Source organism: Sebastes umbrosus, chromosome 20 (assembly GCF_015220745.1).
Source record: "Sebastes umbrosus isolate fSebUmb1 chromosome 20, fSebUmb1.pri, whole genome shotgun sequence".
NCBI lineage: Eukaryota > Metazoa > Chordata > Actinopteri > Perciformes > Sebastidae > Sebastes > Sebastes umbrosus.
Window position 1 is genome coordinate 10160614 of NC_051288.1, and position 16669 is coordinate 10177282.

Sequence of the window (16669 nt, forward strand, 5' to 3'; positions counted from 1 at the left end):
CATTTATTTTTTATCTTGGCAGGTTTCATCCTCCATACCTTGGACCATGCCAGGGATCATAGATATTTGCTGTTTTGTGGGAGCCAAGCATTCTAAAAAACAGTACCAGTCTAAGATGATTATTAATCGATTCAATAACATTACAGATTAAAATTAACCTCCAATAACGACAGGCCAAATTACAGACAGCAAGAACAAGGTTGTGATCAAATCAAACTTCCCACTCCAGACCAATGGGTGGCATCAAGCATCAAATCTTACAGTCGTTACCACACAAAAATCATCCGAAGAAGAAGAAAAAGAACCAATCAGCGCTCACCGTTCACCAGTCTTGATTTTTCAGCCAATCAGCGTTCACAAGTCTTTGATTTACAGCCAATCAGCGTTCACAAATCTTGATCTGCAGCCAATCAGCGTCCCCCGTAGATGAAATTCAAAAAGTCACCCGCCATGATTGTTATGTTTTTCAGATGGTCCGTTGAGCAGTTAGTGTTTTTACTGGACGAGAAGAGGAGGAAGTTTACGTTTTTTAAGTGTCTTCTGGAAAACAGCAAGGTAAGATAGATGTGTAATATATTATCTAAAAAGATAGTTTAGTTTTTCGTTGCTAACTGAACAGTGAGCTTAACAAAATTGCACAAGTGGAAAATGATATTGCACATTGAGAAGTACATCTGAGTAGTACTGATATACAGTTGTTGTACAGTAAAGTGCAGTTCTTGTCAGTTTTTCGTGTGTATGTGGTCTACTGGGAGCAGTAATGGTTGTGGACATTTGCCATCATGGTTATGACTTGTTGACTAAAAAAAGTAATTGATAAACTTATATATACAGACGTGGACAAAATTGTTGGTACCATTCCGTTAAAGAGAGAAAAACCCACAATGGTCACTGAAATAACTTGAAACTGACAAAAGTAATAATAAATAAAAATTCACTGAAAATTAACTAATGAAAATCAGACATTGCTTTTGAATTGTGGTTCAACAGAATCATTTAAAAAACAAACTAATGAAACTGACCTGGACAAAAATGATGGTACCCCTAGAAAAGATGTAAAATAATGTGACCATAGGGACATGTTAAACTAAGGTGTGTCCTGTAAATAGCATCACAGGTATCTTCAAACTTGTAATCAGTCAGTCTGCCTATTTAAAGGGTGAAAAGTAGTCACTGTGCTGTTTGGTGTCATGGTGTGTACCACACTGAACATGGACCACAGAAAGCTAAGGAGAGAGTTGTCTCAGGAGATCAGAAAGAACATTATAGACCTTCATGTTAAAGGTAAAGGCTATAAGACCATCTCCAAGCAGCTTGATGTTCCTGTGACTACAGCTGCACATATTATTCAGAAGTTTAAGGTCCATGGGACTGTAGCCAACCTCCCTGGACGTGGCCGCAAGAGGAAAATTGATGACAAATTGAAGAGACGGATAATACGAATGGTAACCAAAGAGCCCAGAACAACTTCCAAAGAGATTAGAGGTGAACTCCAAGGTCAAGGTACATCAGTGTCAGATCGCACCATCCGTCGCTGTTTGAGCCAAAGTGGACTTAATGGAAGACGACCGAGGAGGACGCAAATCATAAAAAAGTGAGCCTGGAATTTTCCAAAATGCATATTGACAAGCCACAAAGCTTCTGGGAGAATGTCCTTTGGACAGATGAGACAAAACTGGAGCTTTTTGGCAAGTCACATCAGCTCTATGTTCACAGACGCAAAAATGAAGCATCCAAAGAAAAGAACACTGTACCTAATGTGAAACATGGAGGAGGCTCGGTTATGTTATGGGGCTGCTTTGTTGCATCTGGCACAGGGTGTCTTGAATCTGTGCAGGGTACAATGAAATCTCAAGACTATCAAGGCATTCTGGAGCGAAATGTGCTGCCCAGTGTCAGAAAGCTTGGTCTCAGTTGCAGGTCATGGGTCCTCAAACAGGATAATGACCCAAAACACAGCTAAAAACACCCAAGAATGGCTAAGAATAAAACATTGGACTATTCTGAAGCGGCCTTCTATGAGCCCTGATCTAAATCCTATTGAACATCTGTGGAAGGAGCTGAAACATGCAGTCTGGAGAAGGCACCCTTCAAACCTGAGACAGCTGGAGCAGTTTGCTCACGAGGAGTGGGCCAACATACCTGTCGACAGGTGCAGAAGTCTCATTGAGAGTTACAGAAATCACTTGATTGCAGTGATTGCCTCAAAAGGTTTTGCAACAAAATATTAAGTTTAGGGTACCATTATTTTTGTCCAGGCCAGTTTCATTAGTTTGTTTTTTAAAATGATTCTGTTGAACCACAATTCAAAAACAAGGTCTGATTTTCATTAGTTCATTTTCAGTAAATTTTTATTTATTATTACTTTTGTCAGTTTCAAGTTATTTCAGTGACCATTGTGGGTTTACCCTTCTTTAACGCAAGGGTACCAACAATTTTGTCCACGTCTGTATATAAGGGCAATAGTCAGTTAAAGCCCTTTGTTTTTGTTATTTGTATTTATTTATTTTCTTGTCTAATTCCTATCCAGTTACCAGATTAATTGTTATAGCTGACCACAGTTAAAAACAGGTGTCAGTTTGCCATTACAACTTCAGTTTTTGATTCTTCTTGGTTCTCTTAATTTTTTATTAAGACCCTGTTCACTAAAGTTTATATTTTTTGTGCCATAAGTACTACTAGAACATCGAATATGATGTACCTCCATACCTCTAATAACTTTCATATGCTTATAATACACCATATTCTGTTCCTCTTTCCTCCAGATACCAGAACATGGATTCTAAATTTGCTCACCTGCGCCAGCGGGACACCAGTGTGTCAATGCTGAGGGTAAAGATGTCCCGTAGGAGGTCTCAGTCCCAGAAGGAGAACCGAGAACGGGCCGTGAACACACGCAGGCAGCTGGCCGAGCTCCCGGAGCTGGAAATGTCTTCTCTGGATGCCTCCGTAGCGGTGGCCAACATGTCAACCATTCAGGAGAAGACAATGAACAATGCAAAATCTGCTAAAAGTATGACGTTATTTTCCATCACAGCTACAACTCAAACCTAATAATGTGTTCACAGCACACAGCAGTAATCCTCTTTTATCTCTTCACAGATGTGGCTGGAGAAGAGAGGTTGAAACAGCTGGAGCGCTGGAAAGAGCGTAAGACTCTTGAGAAGGAGAAAGAAAAGAGAGAAAAGGAGCGCAAAGGGGTATTTAAGACGGGCATGTATCATCCAAAGGACGACCTTATCATTGCCTCTCTGCCCGCGGTCCCAGCCGCCTCAACCAGAGCTAAAGAGGTGACTATTTACTGTAAATATCTCCCCCACTGCTGTGCTTTCATTGGTTACGGTTGGATATGATGACATGAGTTATAACAGAAGGAGAGCTCTTTGTGACTGACAGTTGTAATGATGAATGACTCCAGTGATTTTTGTTTGTCTTTTAGACAAAAGTGAACACAGCTCCATCCCAGAGTACCAGAGTCACTCGTTCAATGAGACAGCAGCAGCAAGTGCAGAGGGTACTACTTTCTCTGAGATATCGTTCTCATATGTTCTCATATTAATTCCATAAAACTAAAAGCTAATGTGCACTTTGTTGCATCGCTTTTCTTCTGCCAAATTTTTCTACAGCCTCTGAAGATGCAGGATTCAAATACTGCGGCAAAGAAAGGTAAATTAATCAAATACCCCCTTCATTTTAAATTAAGCATACCGTCTTCTGCAACATGGCGTATTTTAGCTCTGACCTCTCTCTCCTCCTGTAGCTCAACCTGCCGTGGAAAGATCAACCAGGAGCCGGGTCGCTCCAGCCAAGCTTGCACCTGTGCCAGCTATTTCCAAGACCAAAGTTTGTGCAGGTAAGAAGGAAAAAATCCTTGCACAATTCTGGACCTGGAGCCAAGCCATCATTGTTGGTTTTGTGTTCCCTTATTTGCATCTCAATCTGTTTCTCTCTGTGTCACTCAAGTGGAGCCTGTCGTACGAGCTTTGCCAACCAGATCAGCCAACAGGCCTCCTGTTACAGCAGCTCCTGTGGTGAAAGACAAACCTAAGGGCAAGTACGCTACACACCGAGCCAAGGCCGCAGTTTAAGCAGTTTTTTTTATTTTTATTCTTTGCCATAAAAATGGTAAAAAACACAGAAGATGTGACCATAAAAGCAAACACAGAGAGATCCTATTGTTTTGTAAAACCACTCTTCTCATCCTTAAATGCCTCTCCTCACCCTCAGATGTAAGAACCACAACAAGGAGCAGAGCGTTCGTCAACCAAGTGGCCCCCCCTTCTGACCGAGAAAGGAACTGTAAAGGTATCATTAAATGTTGATAAAGAGCCATCCAATTTTAGAGACTGTTGATCAGTTTCACTTTTCCCATGTTGTTTTTTTTTACTTCTTATACTATATATTTGTGTCTCTCACCTTTTTTAATATGCAGCAACTGTCAACAACACTGTCGAGCCTTTTGTGCCCATGGAGAGCATTTCTGTGAGTTTTACACACAAGGTTTGAAATCCGCAACTATCTTTTTTTCCCAGTAACTTGTCAATTTAATCAGTTTGCTGATTTTTTTTTTTTTTTTGTCTCGTGTAGGAGCCCGAGATGCACGAGCCAGAGGAAGAACCTTGTCCCCCCAGCCCAGCACCCTGCTCTGAGGAGGAAGACATGGTGGTGGAGGAAGACATGGTGGTGGACCAAGCGGCGGCTGACTCTATCCCCGCTGTAGATCCCGCCAAAGCGCCATCCTCTTTCGCTCCACGTGGATTTATCTTCCAGGCTCCCACTGGCTTGTCGTCCTTCAAGTTCGAGCCTCTCACTCCTCGCTCAGCAGACGCCTTCCTCACACCCAGGTCTGTCTGTTTTCCCTCTTGTTTTTGTTGAAGATATTTTAAAACACCGTAAAATAATAGCCCAATTATGTCAGTAAATAATAAACAAAAAGGTACCAGAGATTTGTGTCTTTGGAGCCTCTTAAGAAAATTGTATGATTTTAAAACTTGGGAGGTGTTTCCTATCTCACTGCCATATTTTCATTCTCCCTGCCTAGCCCCAGCTTCAGCATTCCAGAGATCCCCGCTTTCAACGCCAAGCCTCAGGCTGAGCCAAGCGAACCCTCTCCTGCTAAATCTCCTCGCCGCTCTCCTCCACACACCTCTCAAACGATGGCCCCTCTTGCTCCAGGCAGCCCCCTGGAATCAAAGCATGACGTACCATACTTCAGGTGGCATACCTTTTTTTTTTTTTTATCTTTCTCGTCATCTGTTGTTCTGTTTTCCCAGTTGATTCAAAGTTCTTACAATCTTTTTTATGTTATTCAGATTGGAAATTGTCAATGAGACGGACAGACTGACGACTCTGTGTGTCGACTGGGAGCCTAAAGTGGAAGATGAGTCCATCCCAGAAGAGAGTGAGTGTCATGCTCAATATGTGACTATATTTAGTGGCGTTTAAGGGGTAAAAATACATTATTCCCTAACTTGAACAGTTGTAATTCAGTGTCTTTCTTGTCTTGTTTAGTGAGAGACCGCATGCGTACAGCAGTAGGCCAAGCGAGGCTGTTGATGAAAGAGCGCTTCAAACAGTTCAGCGGCCTGGTGGACGACTGCGATCTGGGCCGAGGGGAGAAGATCACCACCTGTACTGACCTGCAGGGATTCTGGGACATGGTGTATTACCAGGTGAGTGGGCCTCACGAGAGGGACAACACATTGTTTTCAGACACCAAACCCATCAGAAGATAAGTATATACAGTATATTTTGAACTTCTGCTTATCTTTCAGGTAGAGGATGTCCAAAAGAAGTTCGACGCTCTTAAAGAAGCAGAGAGCCGAGGCTGGACGGAGGAGCACAAGCCACCGCCGCGGCAGAGGAAAGTAGCGAAGGTGAAGACTCTTTGCAGTGTATTTTCTAGGGCTGTCAATCGATAATAATATTTAATTGCATTGTTGTCCATAGTTAATCGTGATTAATCGCACATTTTTTATCTGTTAAAAATGTACCTTAAAGGGAGACTTGTCAAGTATTTAATATTCTTATCAACATGGGAGTGGACAAATATGCTTTTTTATGCAAATGTATGTGTATATTTATTATTGGACTCAATTAACAACACAAAACAATGACAAATATTGTCCAGAAACCCTCACAGGTACTGCATTTAGCATAAATAATATGCTCAAATCAACAGGCAACAACAGCTGTCAGTGTCTCAGTGTGCTGACTTGACTATAACTTGCCCCAAACTGCATGTGATTATCATAAAGTGGGCATGTCTGTAAAGGGGAGACTCGTGGGTACCCATAGAATGCATTTTCATTCACATATCTTGAGGTCAGAGGTCAAGGGACCCCTTTTGAAAATGGCCATGACAGTTTTTCATCGCCAGAATTTAGCGCAAGTTTGGAGCGTTATTTAACCTCTTTCGTGACAAGCTAGTATGACATGGTACTAGTTTCATATGATGCCAGGATATTCACTCTAGCTTTAAAACTGAGCCTGCTACAACCTCTGAAAGATTGATGTTGCGTTTATGTGTCAAAGAAATAGTGTCGTTAAAACAAATTTGCGTTAACGCCGTGATAACTTTGACAGCCCTAGTATTTTCTAAAGATTTAACAATATGATCACATGTTTAAAATAGGTTTGTTTGCTCTGTTTATGGGCAAAAAGTGTCATGATGTGGATAGTAAGACGCATCTGTCCTGTGCCGTTTGATAGAAACCACTATCAGCTGCACCCGCCAAGCCAACAGGAACTAAAGCAGCAGCAGCCAAGTCTCGCCTGGCTGCAGTGAAAGCGGCCATGAAAGCCAAACAGCAGGCAGCCGAGGCGGAGAAAGCAGCAAAAGACGCTGGTAACGAAGAGGACAACCACAGCCTGAACTCTCAGGAACCACAAGCAGAGCTCCAACCGCCAGTGGTCTTTGACGGCGGCTTCTTCCAGGTGGAGAGCCCAGCCAGACGATCGGGTGAGAGGAAAATTGCCGAAGGGCCTTGCTTTCATGTCATTTGTCAGTTTGCTTGTGTACTTTTCCTCGTTGGACTAATAACCGTGTTGTCATATTGTCGCGTCTGTAGGATCAGTGAGGAGATCTGGCTGTCTGAGTGCTGCCGCGCTGCCTCAGGCCTCTCCCTGCTCCAACTACCTCACACCTAGAAGAGTCACCCGGCGATCCCTCGCGCTGGCACAGACTCCCCTCCACCCCGCCGCCTCTCCTGCACAGCCCATCCACACTCCTTCCCACCTCCGTCTTTCCCTCAACCGAACCCCAGCACAAGCACCAAAGTCTCAACACGGCACTCCTCAGTCATGCCGCAACAGAAAGGACGCCGTAAACGTCTCCCTTTGTTTCTCACCCGTCGAGGAAGTGCTCTCAGATGACGTCTCCATGCAGGAAGACGTCGCTTCTGTTCCTGAAATGAGCACGCCTTTACATTCACTTCCGTCCATTTGTGTAGTCGAGGAGCAAGAGGAACCAGCGGTTGACCTCCCTCTCTCTCCAAGACTTTCCCTCTCTCCATGCAAAACAACTCCACCACCCTCCGAGGCCCCTGAGCCCTCATCATCCCTGAGTTTCACGCTGTCACCCTACATGACGCCCAGTCAGCCTCCCATCTCCTCACCTGCTGTGCAGGGCCTTGTTGATGCCCAAGAGTCTGTGTGTGACACACCAGACAGCTCAGTTGTCGAGGTAAACACATTTTCAGGCTTCACTAGAGAGAGAGCGAAATCTCAGCCTTGATAGGATGCCATTTATTGAAAAGCTGTTTTCTCTTGCTATACAATAAAGTTATTCTCTTGTAATTTCAAGGAAAATCCTGCGTTGGACTTTGAGCGTTACTTCCAGCCTTCACAGAGATGCAGCCTGTCACCGCGGGAGACGGTTGCCGTAGAGACGCTGTCCCCCATGGCGGTGGATGTAGAGATGGAGAGTCCCAGAGGTCAATCAGAGGACCTGCTTACTCAGCAGGAAGCAGGTATGATTGATGCCCATAGGTACTGTGCATATACACACTCTGTGTACACCTTAACAACACTAATGCATACTAAAGCTCTAGTAGGCAGACATTAGTTTGACGTTAGCAAAACTAGAATTTATATTAAAGGGAATTTGAGTAGTAAGTAATATGTTTATCTTTTAATAAATCACACGTGCATGCTGCAACTTTCAGAGAATATGTTGCCTGGTTATAAGGGAATACCACACTGAGCCTTCTTCTGGTTTATTTTAAACTGATGTTTTAAATTGCACATTTTACTGTCTTCACTGCTATGCTCACTTCTCACTGTCACTACAGCACATCCAGCGGTGTCTTCGGTGTTTACTCTTCACTCACCACAGGTCAAAGTTTTTTCCTTTTTTTAATCATTTCTTTACTTCCAAATATTGACCTTTTTTAACCTTTTAACTATCACTTTTATTTATTTATTTCAGCCGTATTATTGCTGAATATTCTCACAGTATTTTTCTTTGTGTATTTTTCAGGCCCAGACAGCCGAGTCGGCGATGCTTCTCTTCACCCCGGACCTGAAGGACCGGATACGCCAGTCTGTCTGCCCGAGTGACCTCATGGTCTTCACCCCTCCCTTCTAATGTGCAGCAAAGAGATTTTCTTATACAAGTTAAAGTTTTTTACATATATTGACTACTTTTGTTACTGTATTTTGGGGAAAAAAAGTATCTGAGTGATTCTGATTTATATTTTTAGATTACTGGAATATAGTGTTGCGTTCTGATTAAAGTTTTAGTTACAACAAGCCAATGGCCGTCACTCTTCATTTACATCCAAGCACAAATCAGCAGTGCACTCAATGCTTTTATTAGTCACTTGTATTTGGGCTGTGTGGAGAGTTCAGGTACAGAACAGCGTGCTTCATCCTGCGTTCATTGGGTTTCTCTGCTGCATCTCGTGTCATTCATCAGCCTTCTTGTGCCTCGTGCCTCGTCAAACTGTAACACAATACAGTACATCACTGAGCACTACACGTGTATATGGCACAATAATGTAAGTAAAGGAGCAGTAGGATGACTTGGCAGTTCACATCCAAGAGGCCGAGATGACACTGGAAGGGAAGCTTCAGGGAGGGAAAGTGATAAGACGCCATCTAGTGGCTGTGTTTATGTAGAATAAGCATGTCTTTAATTCTCAAAGCTGGGAACAAACCACTGCTGTTCTTTCTAGTTAAATCTCATGAGTAATGATGCATTACATAGCTAATACATTGACTACATAATACTAATACATCTTAGCTGGGAGTTGCTAGCAGTGTACTACCTGGCTGCTCTTAGTTGGGCTTTGGCCAGAGCGATGCGTCTCTGGGCCTCCTGGCGGAGCTTCTCCTCCTTCATGTTCCTGGACACTAACTGGTTGTATTCAACAGCCGGGAAGAAAAAATGGTTGAAGAACTGATGGATCGTCTGTTCCCAGAGCTCCACTTCACGGTCTCTGGCCTCCATTCCTCTGGTTTGCATGTCCTTTCCTTCACCTCTAGGCTCTTCTGTGTGCTCTACAGGAAATATGATACAATATACAGACGTGGACAAAATTGTTGGTACCCTTCCGTTAAAGAAAGAAAAACCCACAATGGTCACTGAAATAACTTGAAACTGACAAAAGTAATAATAAATAAAAATGTATTGAAAATGAGCTAATGAAAATCAGACATTGCTTTTGAATTGTGGTTCAACAGAATCATTTTAAAAAACAAACTAATGAAACTGGCCTAGACAAAAATGATGGTAGCCTTAACTTAATATTTTGTTGCACAACCTTTTGAGGCAATCACTGCAATCAAGTGATTTCTGTAACTCTCAATGAGACTTCTGCACCTGTCGACAGGTATTTTGGCCCACTCTTCGTGAGCAAACTGCTCCAGCTGTCTCAGGTTTGAACGGTGCCTTCTCCGAATGCATGTTTCAGCTCCTTCCACAGATGTTCAATAGGATTTAGATCAGGGCTCATAGAAGGCCACTTCAGAATAGTCCAATGTTTTGTTCTTAGCCATTCTTGGATGTTTTTAGCTGTGTTTTGGGTCATTATCCTGTTGGAGGACCCATGACCTGCAACTGAGACCAAGCTTTCTGACACTGGGCAGCACATTTCGCTCCAGAATGCCTTGATAGTCTTGAGATTTCATTGTACCCTGCACAGATTCAAGACACCCTGTGACAGATGCAGCAAAGCAGCCCCATAACATAACCTAGCCTCCTCCATGTTTCACATTAGGTAAAGTGTTCTTTTCTTTGTATGCTTCATTTTTTGCCTCAAAAGGTTGTGCAACTAAATATTAAGTTTAGGGTACCATCATTTTTGTCCAGGCCAGTTTCATTAGTTTGTTTTTTAAAATGATTCTGTTGAACCACAATTCAAAAGCAATGTCTGATTTTCATTAGTTAATTTTCAGTGAATTTTTATTTATTATTACTTTTGTCAGTTTCAAGTTGTTTCAGTGACCATTGTGGGTTTTTCTTTCTTTAACGGAAGGGTACCAACAATTTTGTCCACGTGTGTATATTCTATATAGTCATTGCATGAATTTAATGTCCTTTCACTTTCTGAACGTAGCATAAACAAGATTGCTGAAGTCTTCTCTTCTACGATTTAGACATACATATACTGTATGTACGTTTAAGTACAGGCATATAAAACACAATTTGAAAGAACCAGAAAATAAAAAGCAACAAAACAAACCTGCAGATGGAGGTTCCTCATTGACTTTAGCCTTGACCTCTTGCTGACTTACCACGTCCTGAGCAGTGGATAATTCTGCTGTGTCACTTGTCTATGATAAGATGTAAATAAAATTGTTTTATTAGAGATTTCAGCGACGTCATATAGCCGAGCTCACAGCATATTTCACTAATACAAGCAGCAGGGGTGTATCAATATTGATAATACTGGATATTTAGATGTCTTATGTTGGCTGTGATATTGTTGCATTGTTTCAGCAGCAATTGGGAATTTCTGGTAGAAGCATTAACACATTTTCTTTTTTTGCATGCTAGATTGTCTGTTGCAACCAACCTCCAATGACTTGGTGCTGGAGATTTCAGGACTGATGGGGGAATTCACTGGAGCTGCCACCTGCATGGAAAGAAACCGTAAAAAGTTACTCTTTGTTTTTTTTCTAGTGCAGAATTTACAGTTTCCAGAGGTCATGAGAGTCTTGAATAAGGATCTCACCGCCTGGGAAGGGCTGTTTGTAGTCTGCAAGATTTCCTCGATGGCCTCCACCTCAGGAGGTAGATCCCTCCTGGCCTCAGCATCAGGGCTGGATGGTGACGGGCCCTCCTCCTCCTCCAGGCCTTCAGAAACCTGCTGACACTTCACCTCAGCAGAGCCCAGAAGTACCTCAAAAAACTCCAGGAATGTAATCTGAAGCACAAAGAGCAGGACGGAAGGGGAACGGAATACACAAAAAAAGGGTAAGTCGATTAATGCTAATCTGTCAATCGGCACTGAAAAATAATGAATGGTGTAAACACCACAGGCAGACCTCCAGATCCAGACAGGAGGTCAGGTAGCTGGGGTCATGGCTCTCTGCAGTGATGATCTGCAGCAATCTCGCTGTGGTCAGGTTATTGTCCAGCAGATGGAGATCCTAGCAGGGGTTACAAGAAACTACTGAGCAGCCCTCTGGTTTTGTTGTAGTAACAAGCATCAGAAACTGCATCAATTTCTTCTAAATGATAAGAAGTTACTATGCACAGTAATCTTTGTGTTACAGTCTGTATCACCTTGAACATCCACAGCAGGTGTCGGCAGGTCATGGTCTGGTCACCTCTGGCTGCATTGACTTTACAGTAAGCCTGATAGACCTCCCAGCACTTCCTTAAGTAGCTCTCAGCTACCACTGCACAGTCTGGCTGCCTAAACAGGAAGCCTAGATCAACACAGCTACAGTTAATGAGAACAGCCATTACTGCGTAATATAGAGCTAAGCAAGGGTGATGAATCAGTTCCTGTAGGTGTGTCGTCTCAGAAAAAAACGTGCAAAAAGACCCAACAAACGAGGAACCTGAAATCTGATAATGCCTCTTCTTATGCTGTAATAAATCAGTTTGCGGGTCCCTTTGTCATCTAATATGTGTCTATGTGTGTGTGCGCACATGAGCCATGTATAATATAATATTGTTAGCACCTTTTACATTCTTAGAATTAGGAAGGATGTTGTCTGTCATCAGTTTGGAAAAGCAGGCTGCCAGAAGGTTGTTTTGTGACCTGTGAAAAGAAGAGAAGGGATTCTTTCTGTGAAGTGTTTCCCCGCTCAAAATCAGTTACCAAGGATAAAAAAACAATAACATTGTGTTATTGCTTGCTGGGGTAGTTCTTCTGTGTGCCCATGTTGCTTTTTGAGTGAAAACCTTGCAACTCTAACATCACTGGAGCCCTTTTCTAGTTGGAGAAACAGCTGTGCTTTGAGCTAAATGCTAAAGTCAGCATGTTAACATGCTCACAGTGTGTCACATGTTGATGTTAAGCAGGTATAATGTTCACCAACTTAGTTCAGCATGTTAGCATGCTAACATTTGTTAAAGAGGACCTATTATGATCATTTTCAGGTGCATACTTGTATTTTGGGTTTCTACTAGAACATGTTTACCTGCTTTAATGTTCAAAAAAAACACTTTATTTTTCTCATATCGGCTCTGCTGCAGCACCTCTTTTCACCCTCTGTCTGAAACGCTCTGTTTGAGTTAAAGTCTGCTCTGATTGGTCAACAGAACCAAACTCTTCGGGCTTTGCTCCTACTGTGCTGTAACTAGCTTTGTTTGAGGGCGTGCCAAACTAGCCGCTTGGCAGGTATTATGCAAATGTGTTACTTGGTGACATCAGCAAGTTACGGAAGAAAAGGCAGGACTTCAAGCGAGGCGTTTCAGGCAGTTCAGGAGCAGTGTTTCTGTGGGGGAGAGAAACTCTCTTTGGTGTGGACTTTGGGCTTTGTAACTTTGCAGACCTTTTACATGCACTAAAAACGATATAACACACTAACAGAAAGGGAAAAAGCATAATAGGTCCTCTTTAAATAAAAAGTTAATTATTAAGAGATACAATTGTTTCATCAATTGGTTATGATCTGTTAATGAGGAGCCATTCCTTACACCATGTCCTTATGATAGATGTGGTAGGCCACAACCACTAGACCGCTGAGGAGTCTACGCAGGAGCATGGGAGTGAAGGGAGAGTGGATCTCTGCTGTTGTAGCATCCTCTGAGACACACAGAGTAGAAACACTGTTATTGTGGAGCTATCAATGCCCCGTCCTGTATATGTCAGGTGGATCAATATGTGGGAGTGATTGTGAGTGCTAGTCCTTCTCACCTCTGATAAAATGGTCTATCTGTGTCAGAGTGATGCCGTGATGGTGGATGTTGCAGTCTTTGAACAGGCGCCAGAGCTGCAGGCGGGACAGCAGGAAGGTGTTGTCTGGGGAGTGGGCTTGACCAAGTCTGCTGTAGAAACTATAGACGGACCTCAGCTCTCTCGCTTGCCTCAACACCACTAACTCCACCTGTTACACACGAGCAACCGTATGGAGTTGAGATAAGGACGTGGGAAAAAGATCATATGTTGCAGTGGAAAGCGGGACCTGACCTGTTTGCGCTCAGCGTCGCGCTTTCTCTCAGGGATTTTCTCCAGAAGACAGTCAATGTTCAGAGCCATATCTGAAAGAAACAAGATTGTATCTTCCGTTTTACCAGGCAGAGGAGGAGTGGGACCATTGTTTCCATCCAGATCGTGTGTCATCATCTGATCGTCCACAAGCTCTCCTTCGAAAACACGCCCATCCTCAAAAGTGAATTTTCCCTATGAACCATAAAGTACATTAACTTTTAGAAATGATGGTAATTACATACTGTACATGTGAATTTAACTGAATTTCGGGACATACGTGTATTGATTGTGAGAGGCAATTCTGTATCATTGACTAACCTTCCCATGTTTTTTATTCTCCCTCCATTCTCCTTCATAGATCGGACCTCCGGCGTAGTAAAAGGTCCCCTGCCCGTGTCTCTGACCCTGAACGAAATCTCCACTGTAATGATTGCTCTGGAAATAATGGGATAGATCTGCTCGCCTCAGGATCCAGACGTGTGTGCCTCGTCCATGCTGCCAGAGAAGAGAACAAAAACACAAACAGGATTGTTTTAAAGAGGACCTGTTATGCTTTTTCCCTTTCCTTTAATCTGTTATATAGTTTTAGTGCATGTAAAAGGTCTGCAAAGTTACAAAGCTATTGTCCTAGAATTTGTGCAATATGTTGGGGTGTGCTTTCATACCTGGATTCCATTCTGCCACATCCCTTCATACTGCTGTTGCAGTTTTATCCACTTCATCGTGCCTTCTCCGTGTCTCAGGTTGTTCTTCCACTCGCCAGAGTAAATGTTACCAGAGGGGTAGCTGTTAAGACACAGATGTCACCTTGGGGCGGTTCAAATGCCACTCAGGCTACAGATTAGATCATGTACTCCATTACATACTGTCTCACTCCCCATCCCTCTCTGTTGTTCTTCACCCAGTCGCCTTTGTACCAAGAGGTCTTATCTTGGTTGTAATACACGGTTCCCTAAACACAACAACAAGAGAACCGATTTTTAAAAAAAAAACTTTAAAAAAAAGACTATACCTGATGTGAATTGGTGGATCATACCTTTCCGTGTCTCTTGCCCTGATCCCACTGCCCTGTGTAGGACACAACATTTTTTGCACATTTGTAGTTTCCAGTCCCGTGTCGTATACCATTGTACACTTCCCCCTCATAGGAGCTGCCATCCAGCCAGGTGTAGGCGCCCTGGCCCATGGGCATGTTGCACACAAATTCTCCCTGTTGGATTAGAAATAGAAAACCCCTGTCAAACTCCTTGTTTTATCACATTCTATTTCATTTGACCTTACTGAATTTTATTTCATTTTGTATGTATACAGGATGCATGTTTAGATTTTTTTTGTAATCAAATGTTATTTGTTTTATGCATTGGAAATTAACAAAAGAAAATGCATAATTCAAAACAAAACATTAATTGAAAAAAAATAAATAATAATAAAACAATTACTAATAATGATGATGATAAATCCCTCCATCCCCCAAATAGATCGCCATGTAATACACTAGGCCAGTTAAGTTACATAAATTCATGGAATTTACTTAAGGTTAAGAAATGTTATGTACACATTGGTAATTGTAAAGCACTTTGCTTAAGAAACTATCAAATTAAAGTTCATTGCAGCTATCATAATATATCATTATTGTGCCCTACCTCATATTTCAATCCATCTGTCCGTGTGAAGACACCACGTCCATCCATAAGTCCCTCAGAAAACATCCCCTTCAGAAAAATGAAAAAAAGTGACTTCATGAAATAGTTTAATATAATATAATTAGCACTATTTTTTAATTTAAGTGAATGGACAATAAATAAATGCTCTACAATAGGCTAAAGCCCAGCCAACATTTATATGTGGGGCCCATGTGGGTAGTAAATGGGCTGAAAAATGGGCCCTATATGGGATTGTCCGCGGGTTCCATAATGACCCAATGTCAATTGCCCACATGGATTCCATACAGGATTACAATGGGTGTTATGTGGGCCCCAACTGGGCAACATACCCAAGACCCATCTTGGTCCTAGCTTTAAGTTCTATGTGGGTACTACATGGGGACTCCATGGGCTGAAATATGTGTTGTAAGTGGGTTTGTCCACAGTTTCTATGTTGGCCCCATGCACTAATTTCCCATTAGTGACCCAACTAGGACCCACAAGGGTAGCATGTGGGACGAACTTAGTTGATCCAAGTGGGCCCCAGATAAGATCTGTATGTATATACATACCCACTTGGTACCCAGGTACGCCCAGCACAACCCATGTGGGGCCCACATAACCATGTTGGCTGGGAGTATGCATTTACTGTATTGTCAAATAATGTGGCGTTATTTGCAAAAATAGTCTACCTTGTACACATGTCCTCCTTCAAAACAAGCAACCCCTTCTCCATGAAACTGGCCTTCACAGGTTTCTCCTTCATGTCTGTCAATGAGACACCAACATATACGTCACTTCCGGTCACAAGTCCCTGGACATTTATTATAACTGGATTTAGGCAGGAAAAATAAAATAAAACTAATAAAGAATTAATAATTATGTAATGTTTAAAGTTCTGAGTATAATTTACCTCTCTACGACTAAGCTTAAGAGTGAGGGTAGTTCATTAATGTCATCATTCTCAGGCTGCTCATCCTGCAGGTCGGTTTGTTTCTGCTCCACATCCGCTTTTAAAGCATCAGAACAGCTCACTAACTCTTCTGTTTCTCTTCCTTCCGCTGTATGAGGCAGCTCAGAGTCGCCGCACGTTTCCTGTTGATCGTTTTTCATCGTAGTTTTGTCGTCTTCTTTCTTTTCCTGTGTCATTTAACGCCGTTTATTTATCTCTAACTCAAGCTAGAATCATCTCCATGGTAACGGCGCTCACAACTACCGCAACCGGTAGCAGTCAAAAAGGGTAATACAGTGACCATCCACTGGCAGTGATTTAACAATACGGATGACAGAAAGTGACATTATCTGGTTTAATTACCCCATTATTTGGGTGTTAAAATATCTGAAAAAATAGTATTTATATAACAGATAACAGAAAGTGTTATATCTTGTTTATTTGCCTCATTAATTGGGTGTTAA

The 16669-nt window shown here is 42.3% G+C and overlaps 2 protein-coding genes across 5 annotated transcripts; one reads left to right on the top strand and one right to left on the bottom strand.

Moving 5' to 3' along the window:
• Positions 1–426: 426 nt before the first annotated feature.
• Positions 427–8753, top strand: dlgap5 (discs, large (Drosophila) homolog-associated protein 5). 3 transcript variants are annotated; one of them, XM_037755560.1, is made up of 19 exons: positions 427–555; positions 2766–3013; positions 3103–3290; positions 3440–3514; positions 3627–3666; positions 3761–3853; positions 3964–4050; positions 4228–4305; positions 4433–4482; positions 4588–4844; positions 5042–5215; positions 5313–5401; positions 5512–5672; positions 5775–5876; positions 6712–6961; positions 7071–7684; positions 7805–7970; positions 8283–8335; positions 8480–8753. In XM_037755560.1, exons 2-19 carry the CDS (start codon positions 2776–2778, stop codon positions 8585–8587), a joined length of 2823 nt encoding a protein of 940 aa, XP_037611488.1. In that variant the 5' UTR covers positions 427–555; positions 2766–2775; the 3' UTR covers positions 8588–8753. The 3 variants fall into 3 exon arrangements, with proteins under 3 accessions (XP_037611488.1, XP_037611489.1, XP_037611490.1); XM_037755561.1 differs by lacking the exon at positions 427–555 and having other exon boundaries at positions 2776–3013; positions 8292–8335; XM_037755562.1 differs by lacking the exons at positions 427–555; positions 8283–8335 and having other exon boundaries at positions 2776–3013.
• A 358-nt stretch (positions 8754–9111) lies between these two features.
• On the bottom strand, positions 9112–16457 carry rsph10b (radial spoke head 10 homolog B). 2 transcript variants are annotated; one of them, XM_037755572.1, is made up of 18 exons: positions 16167–16452; positions 15946–16021; positions 15254–15322; positions 14647–14820; positions 14477–14562; positions 14276–14396; positions 13929–14105; positions 13590–13802; positions 13317–13506; positions 13097–13205; positions 12136–12215; positions 11732–11877; positions 11491–11595; positions 11178–11369; positions 11019–11078; positions 10686–10776; positions 9284–9501; positions 9112–9247 (listed from the first exon to the last, which is right to left on the bottom strand). In XM_037755572.1, exons 1-18 carry the CDS (start codon positions 16400–16402, stop codon positions 9221–9223), a joined length of 2370 nt encoding a protein of 789 aa, XP_037611500.1. In that variant the 5' UTR covers positions 16403–16452; the 3' UTR covers positions 9112–9220. The 2 variants fall into 2 exon arrangements, with proteins under 2 accessions (XP_037611500.1, XP_037611499.1); XM_037755571.1 differs by lacking the exon at positions 9112–9247 and having other exon boundaries at positions 9266–9501; positions 11019–11093; positions 16167–16457.
• Positions 16458–16669: the final 212 nt, after the last annotated feature.

Excerpts from the sequence above, each read along its gene's own strand:
- dlgap5 (XM_037755560.1), top strand. The coding sequence starts at position 2,776 with ATGGATTCTAAATTTGCTCACCTGCGCCAGCGGGACACCAGTGTGTCA. Across the intron at positions 4,306-4,432 it reads CCGAGAAAGGAACTGTAAAG|CAACTGTCAACAACACTGTC; the intron begins GTATCATTAAAT and ends TTTAATATGCAG. Across the intron at positions 4,845-5,041 it reads GACGCCTTCCTCACACCCAG|CCCCAGCTTCAGCATTCCAG; the intron begins GTCTGTCTGTTT and ends CTCCCTGCCTAG.
- rsph10b (XM_037755571.1), bottom strand. The coding sequence starts at position 16,402 with ATGACACAGGAAAAGAAAGAAGACGACAAAACTACGATGAAAAACGAT. Across the intron at positions 14,821-15,253 it reads CAGATGGATTGAAATATGAG|GGAGAATTTGTGTGCAACAT; the intron begins GTAGGGCACAAT and ends CTAATCCAACAG. Across the intron at positions 12,216-13,096 it reads ATCTATCATAAGGACATGGT|GTCACAAAACAACCTTCTGG; the intron begins GTAAGGAATGGC and ends TTCTTTTCACAG.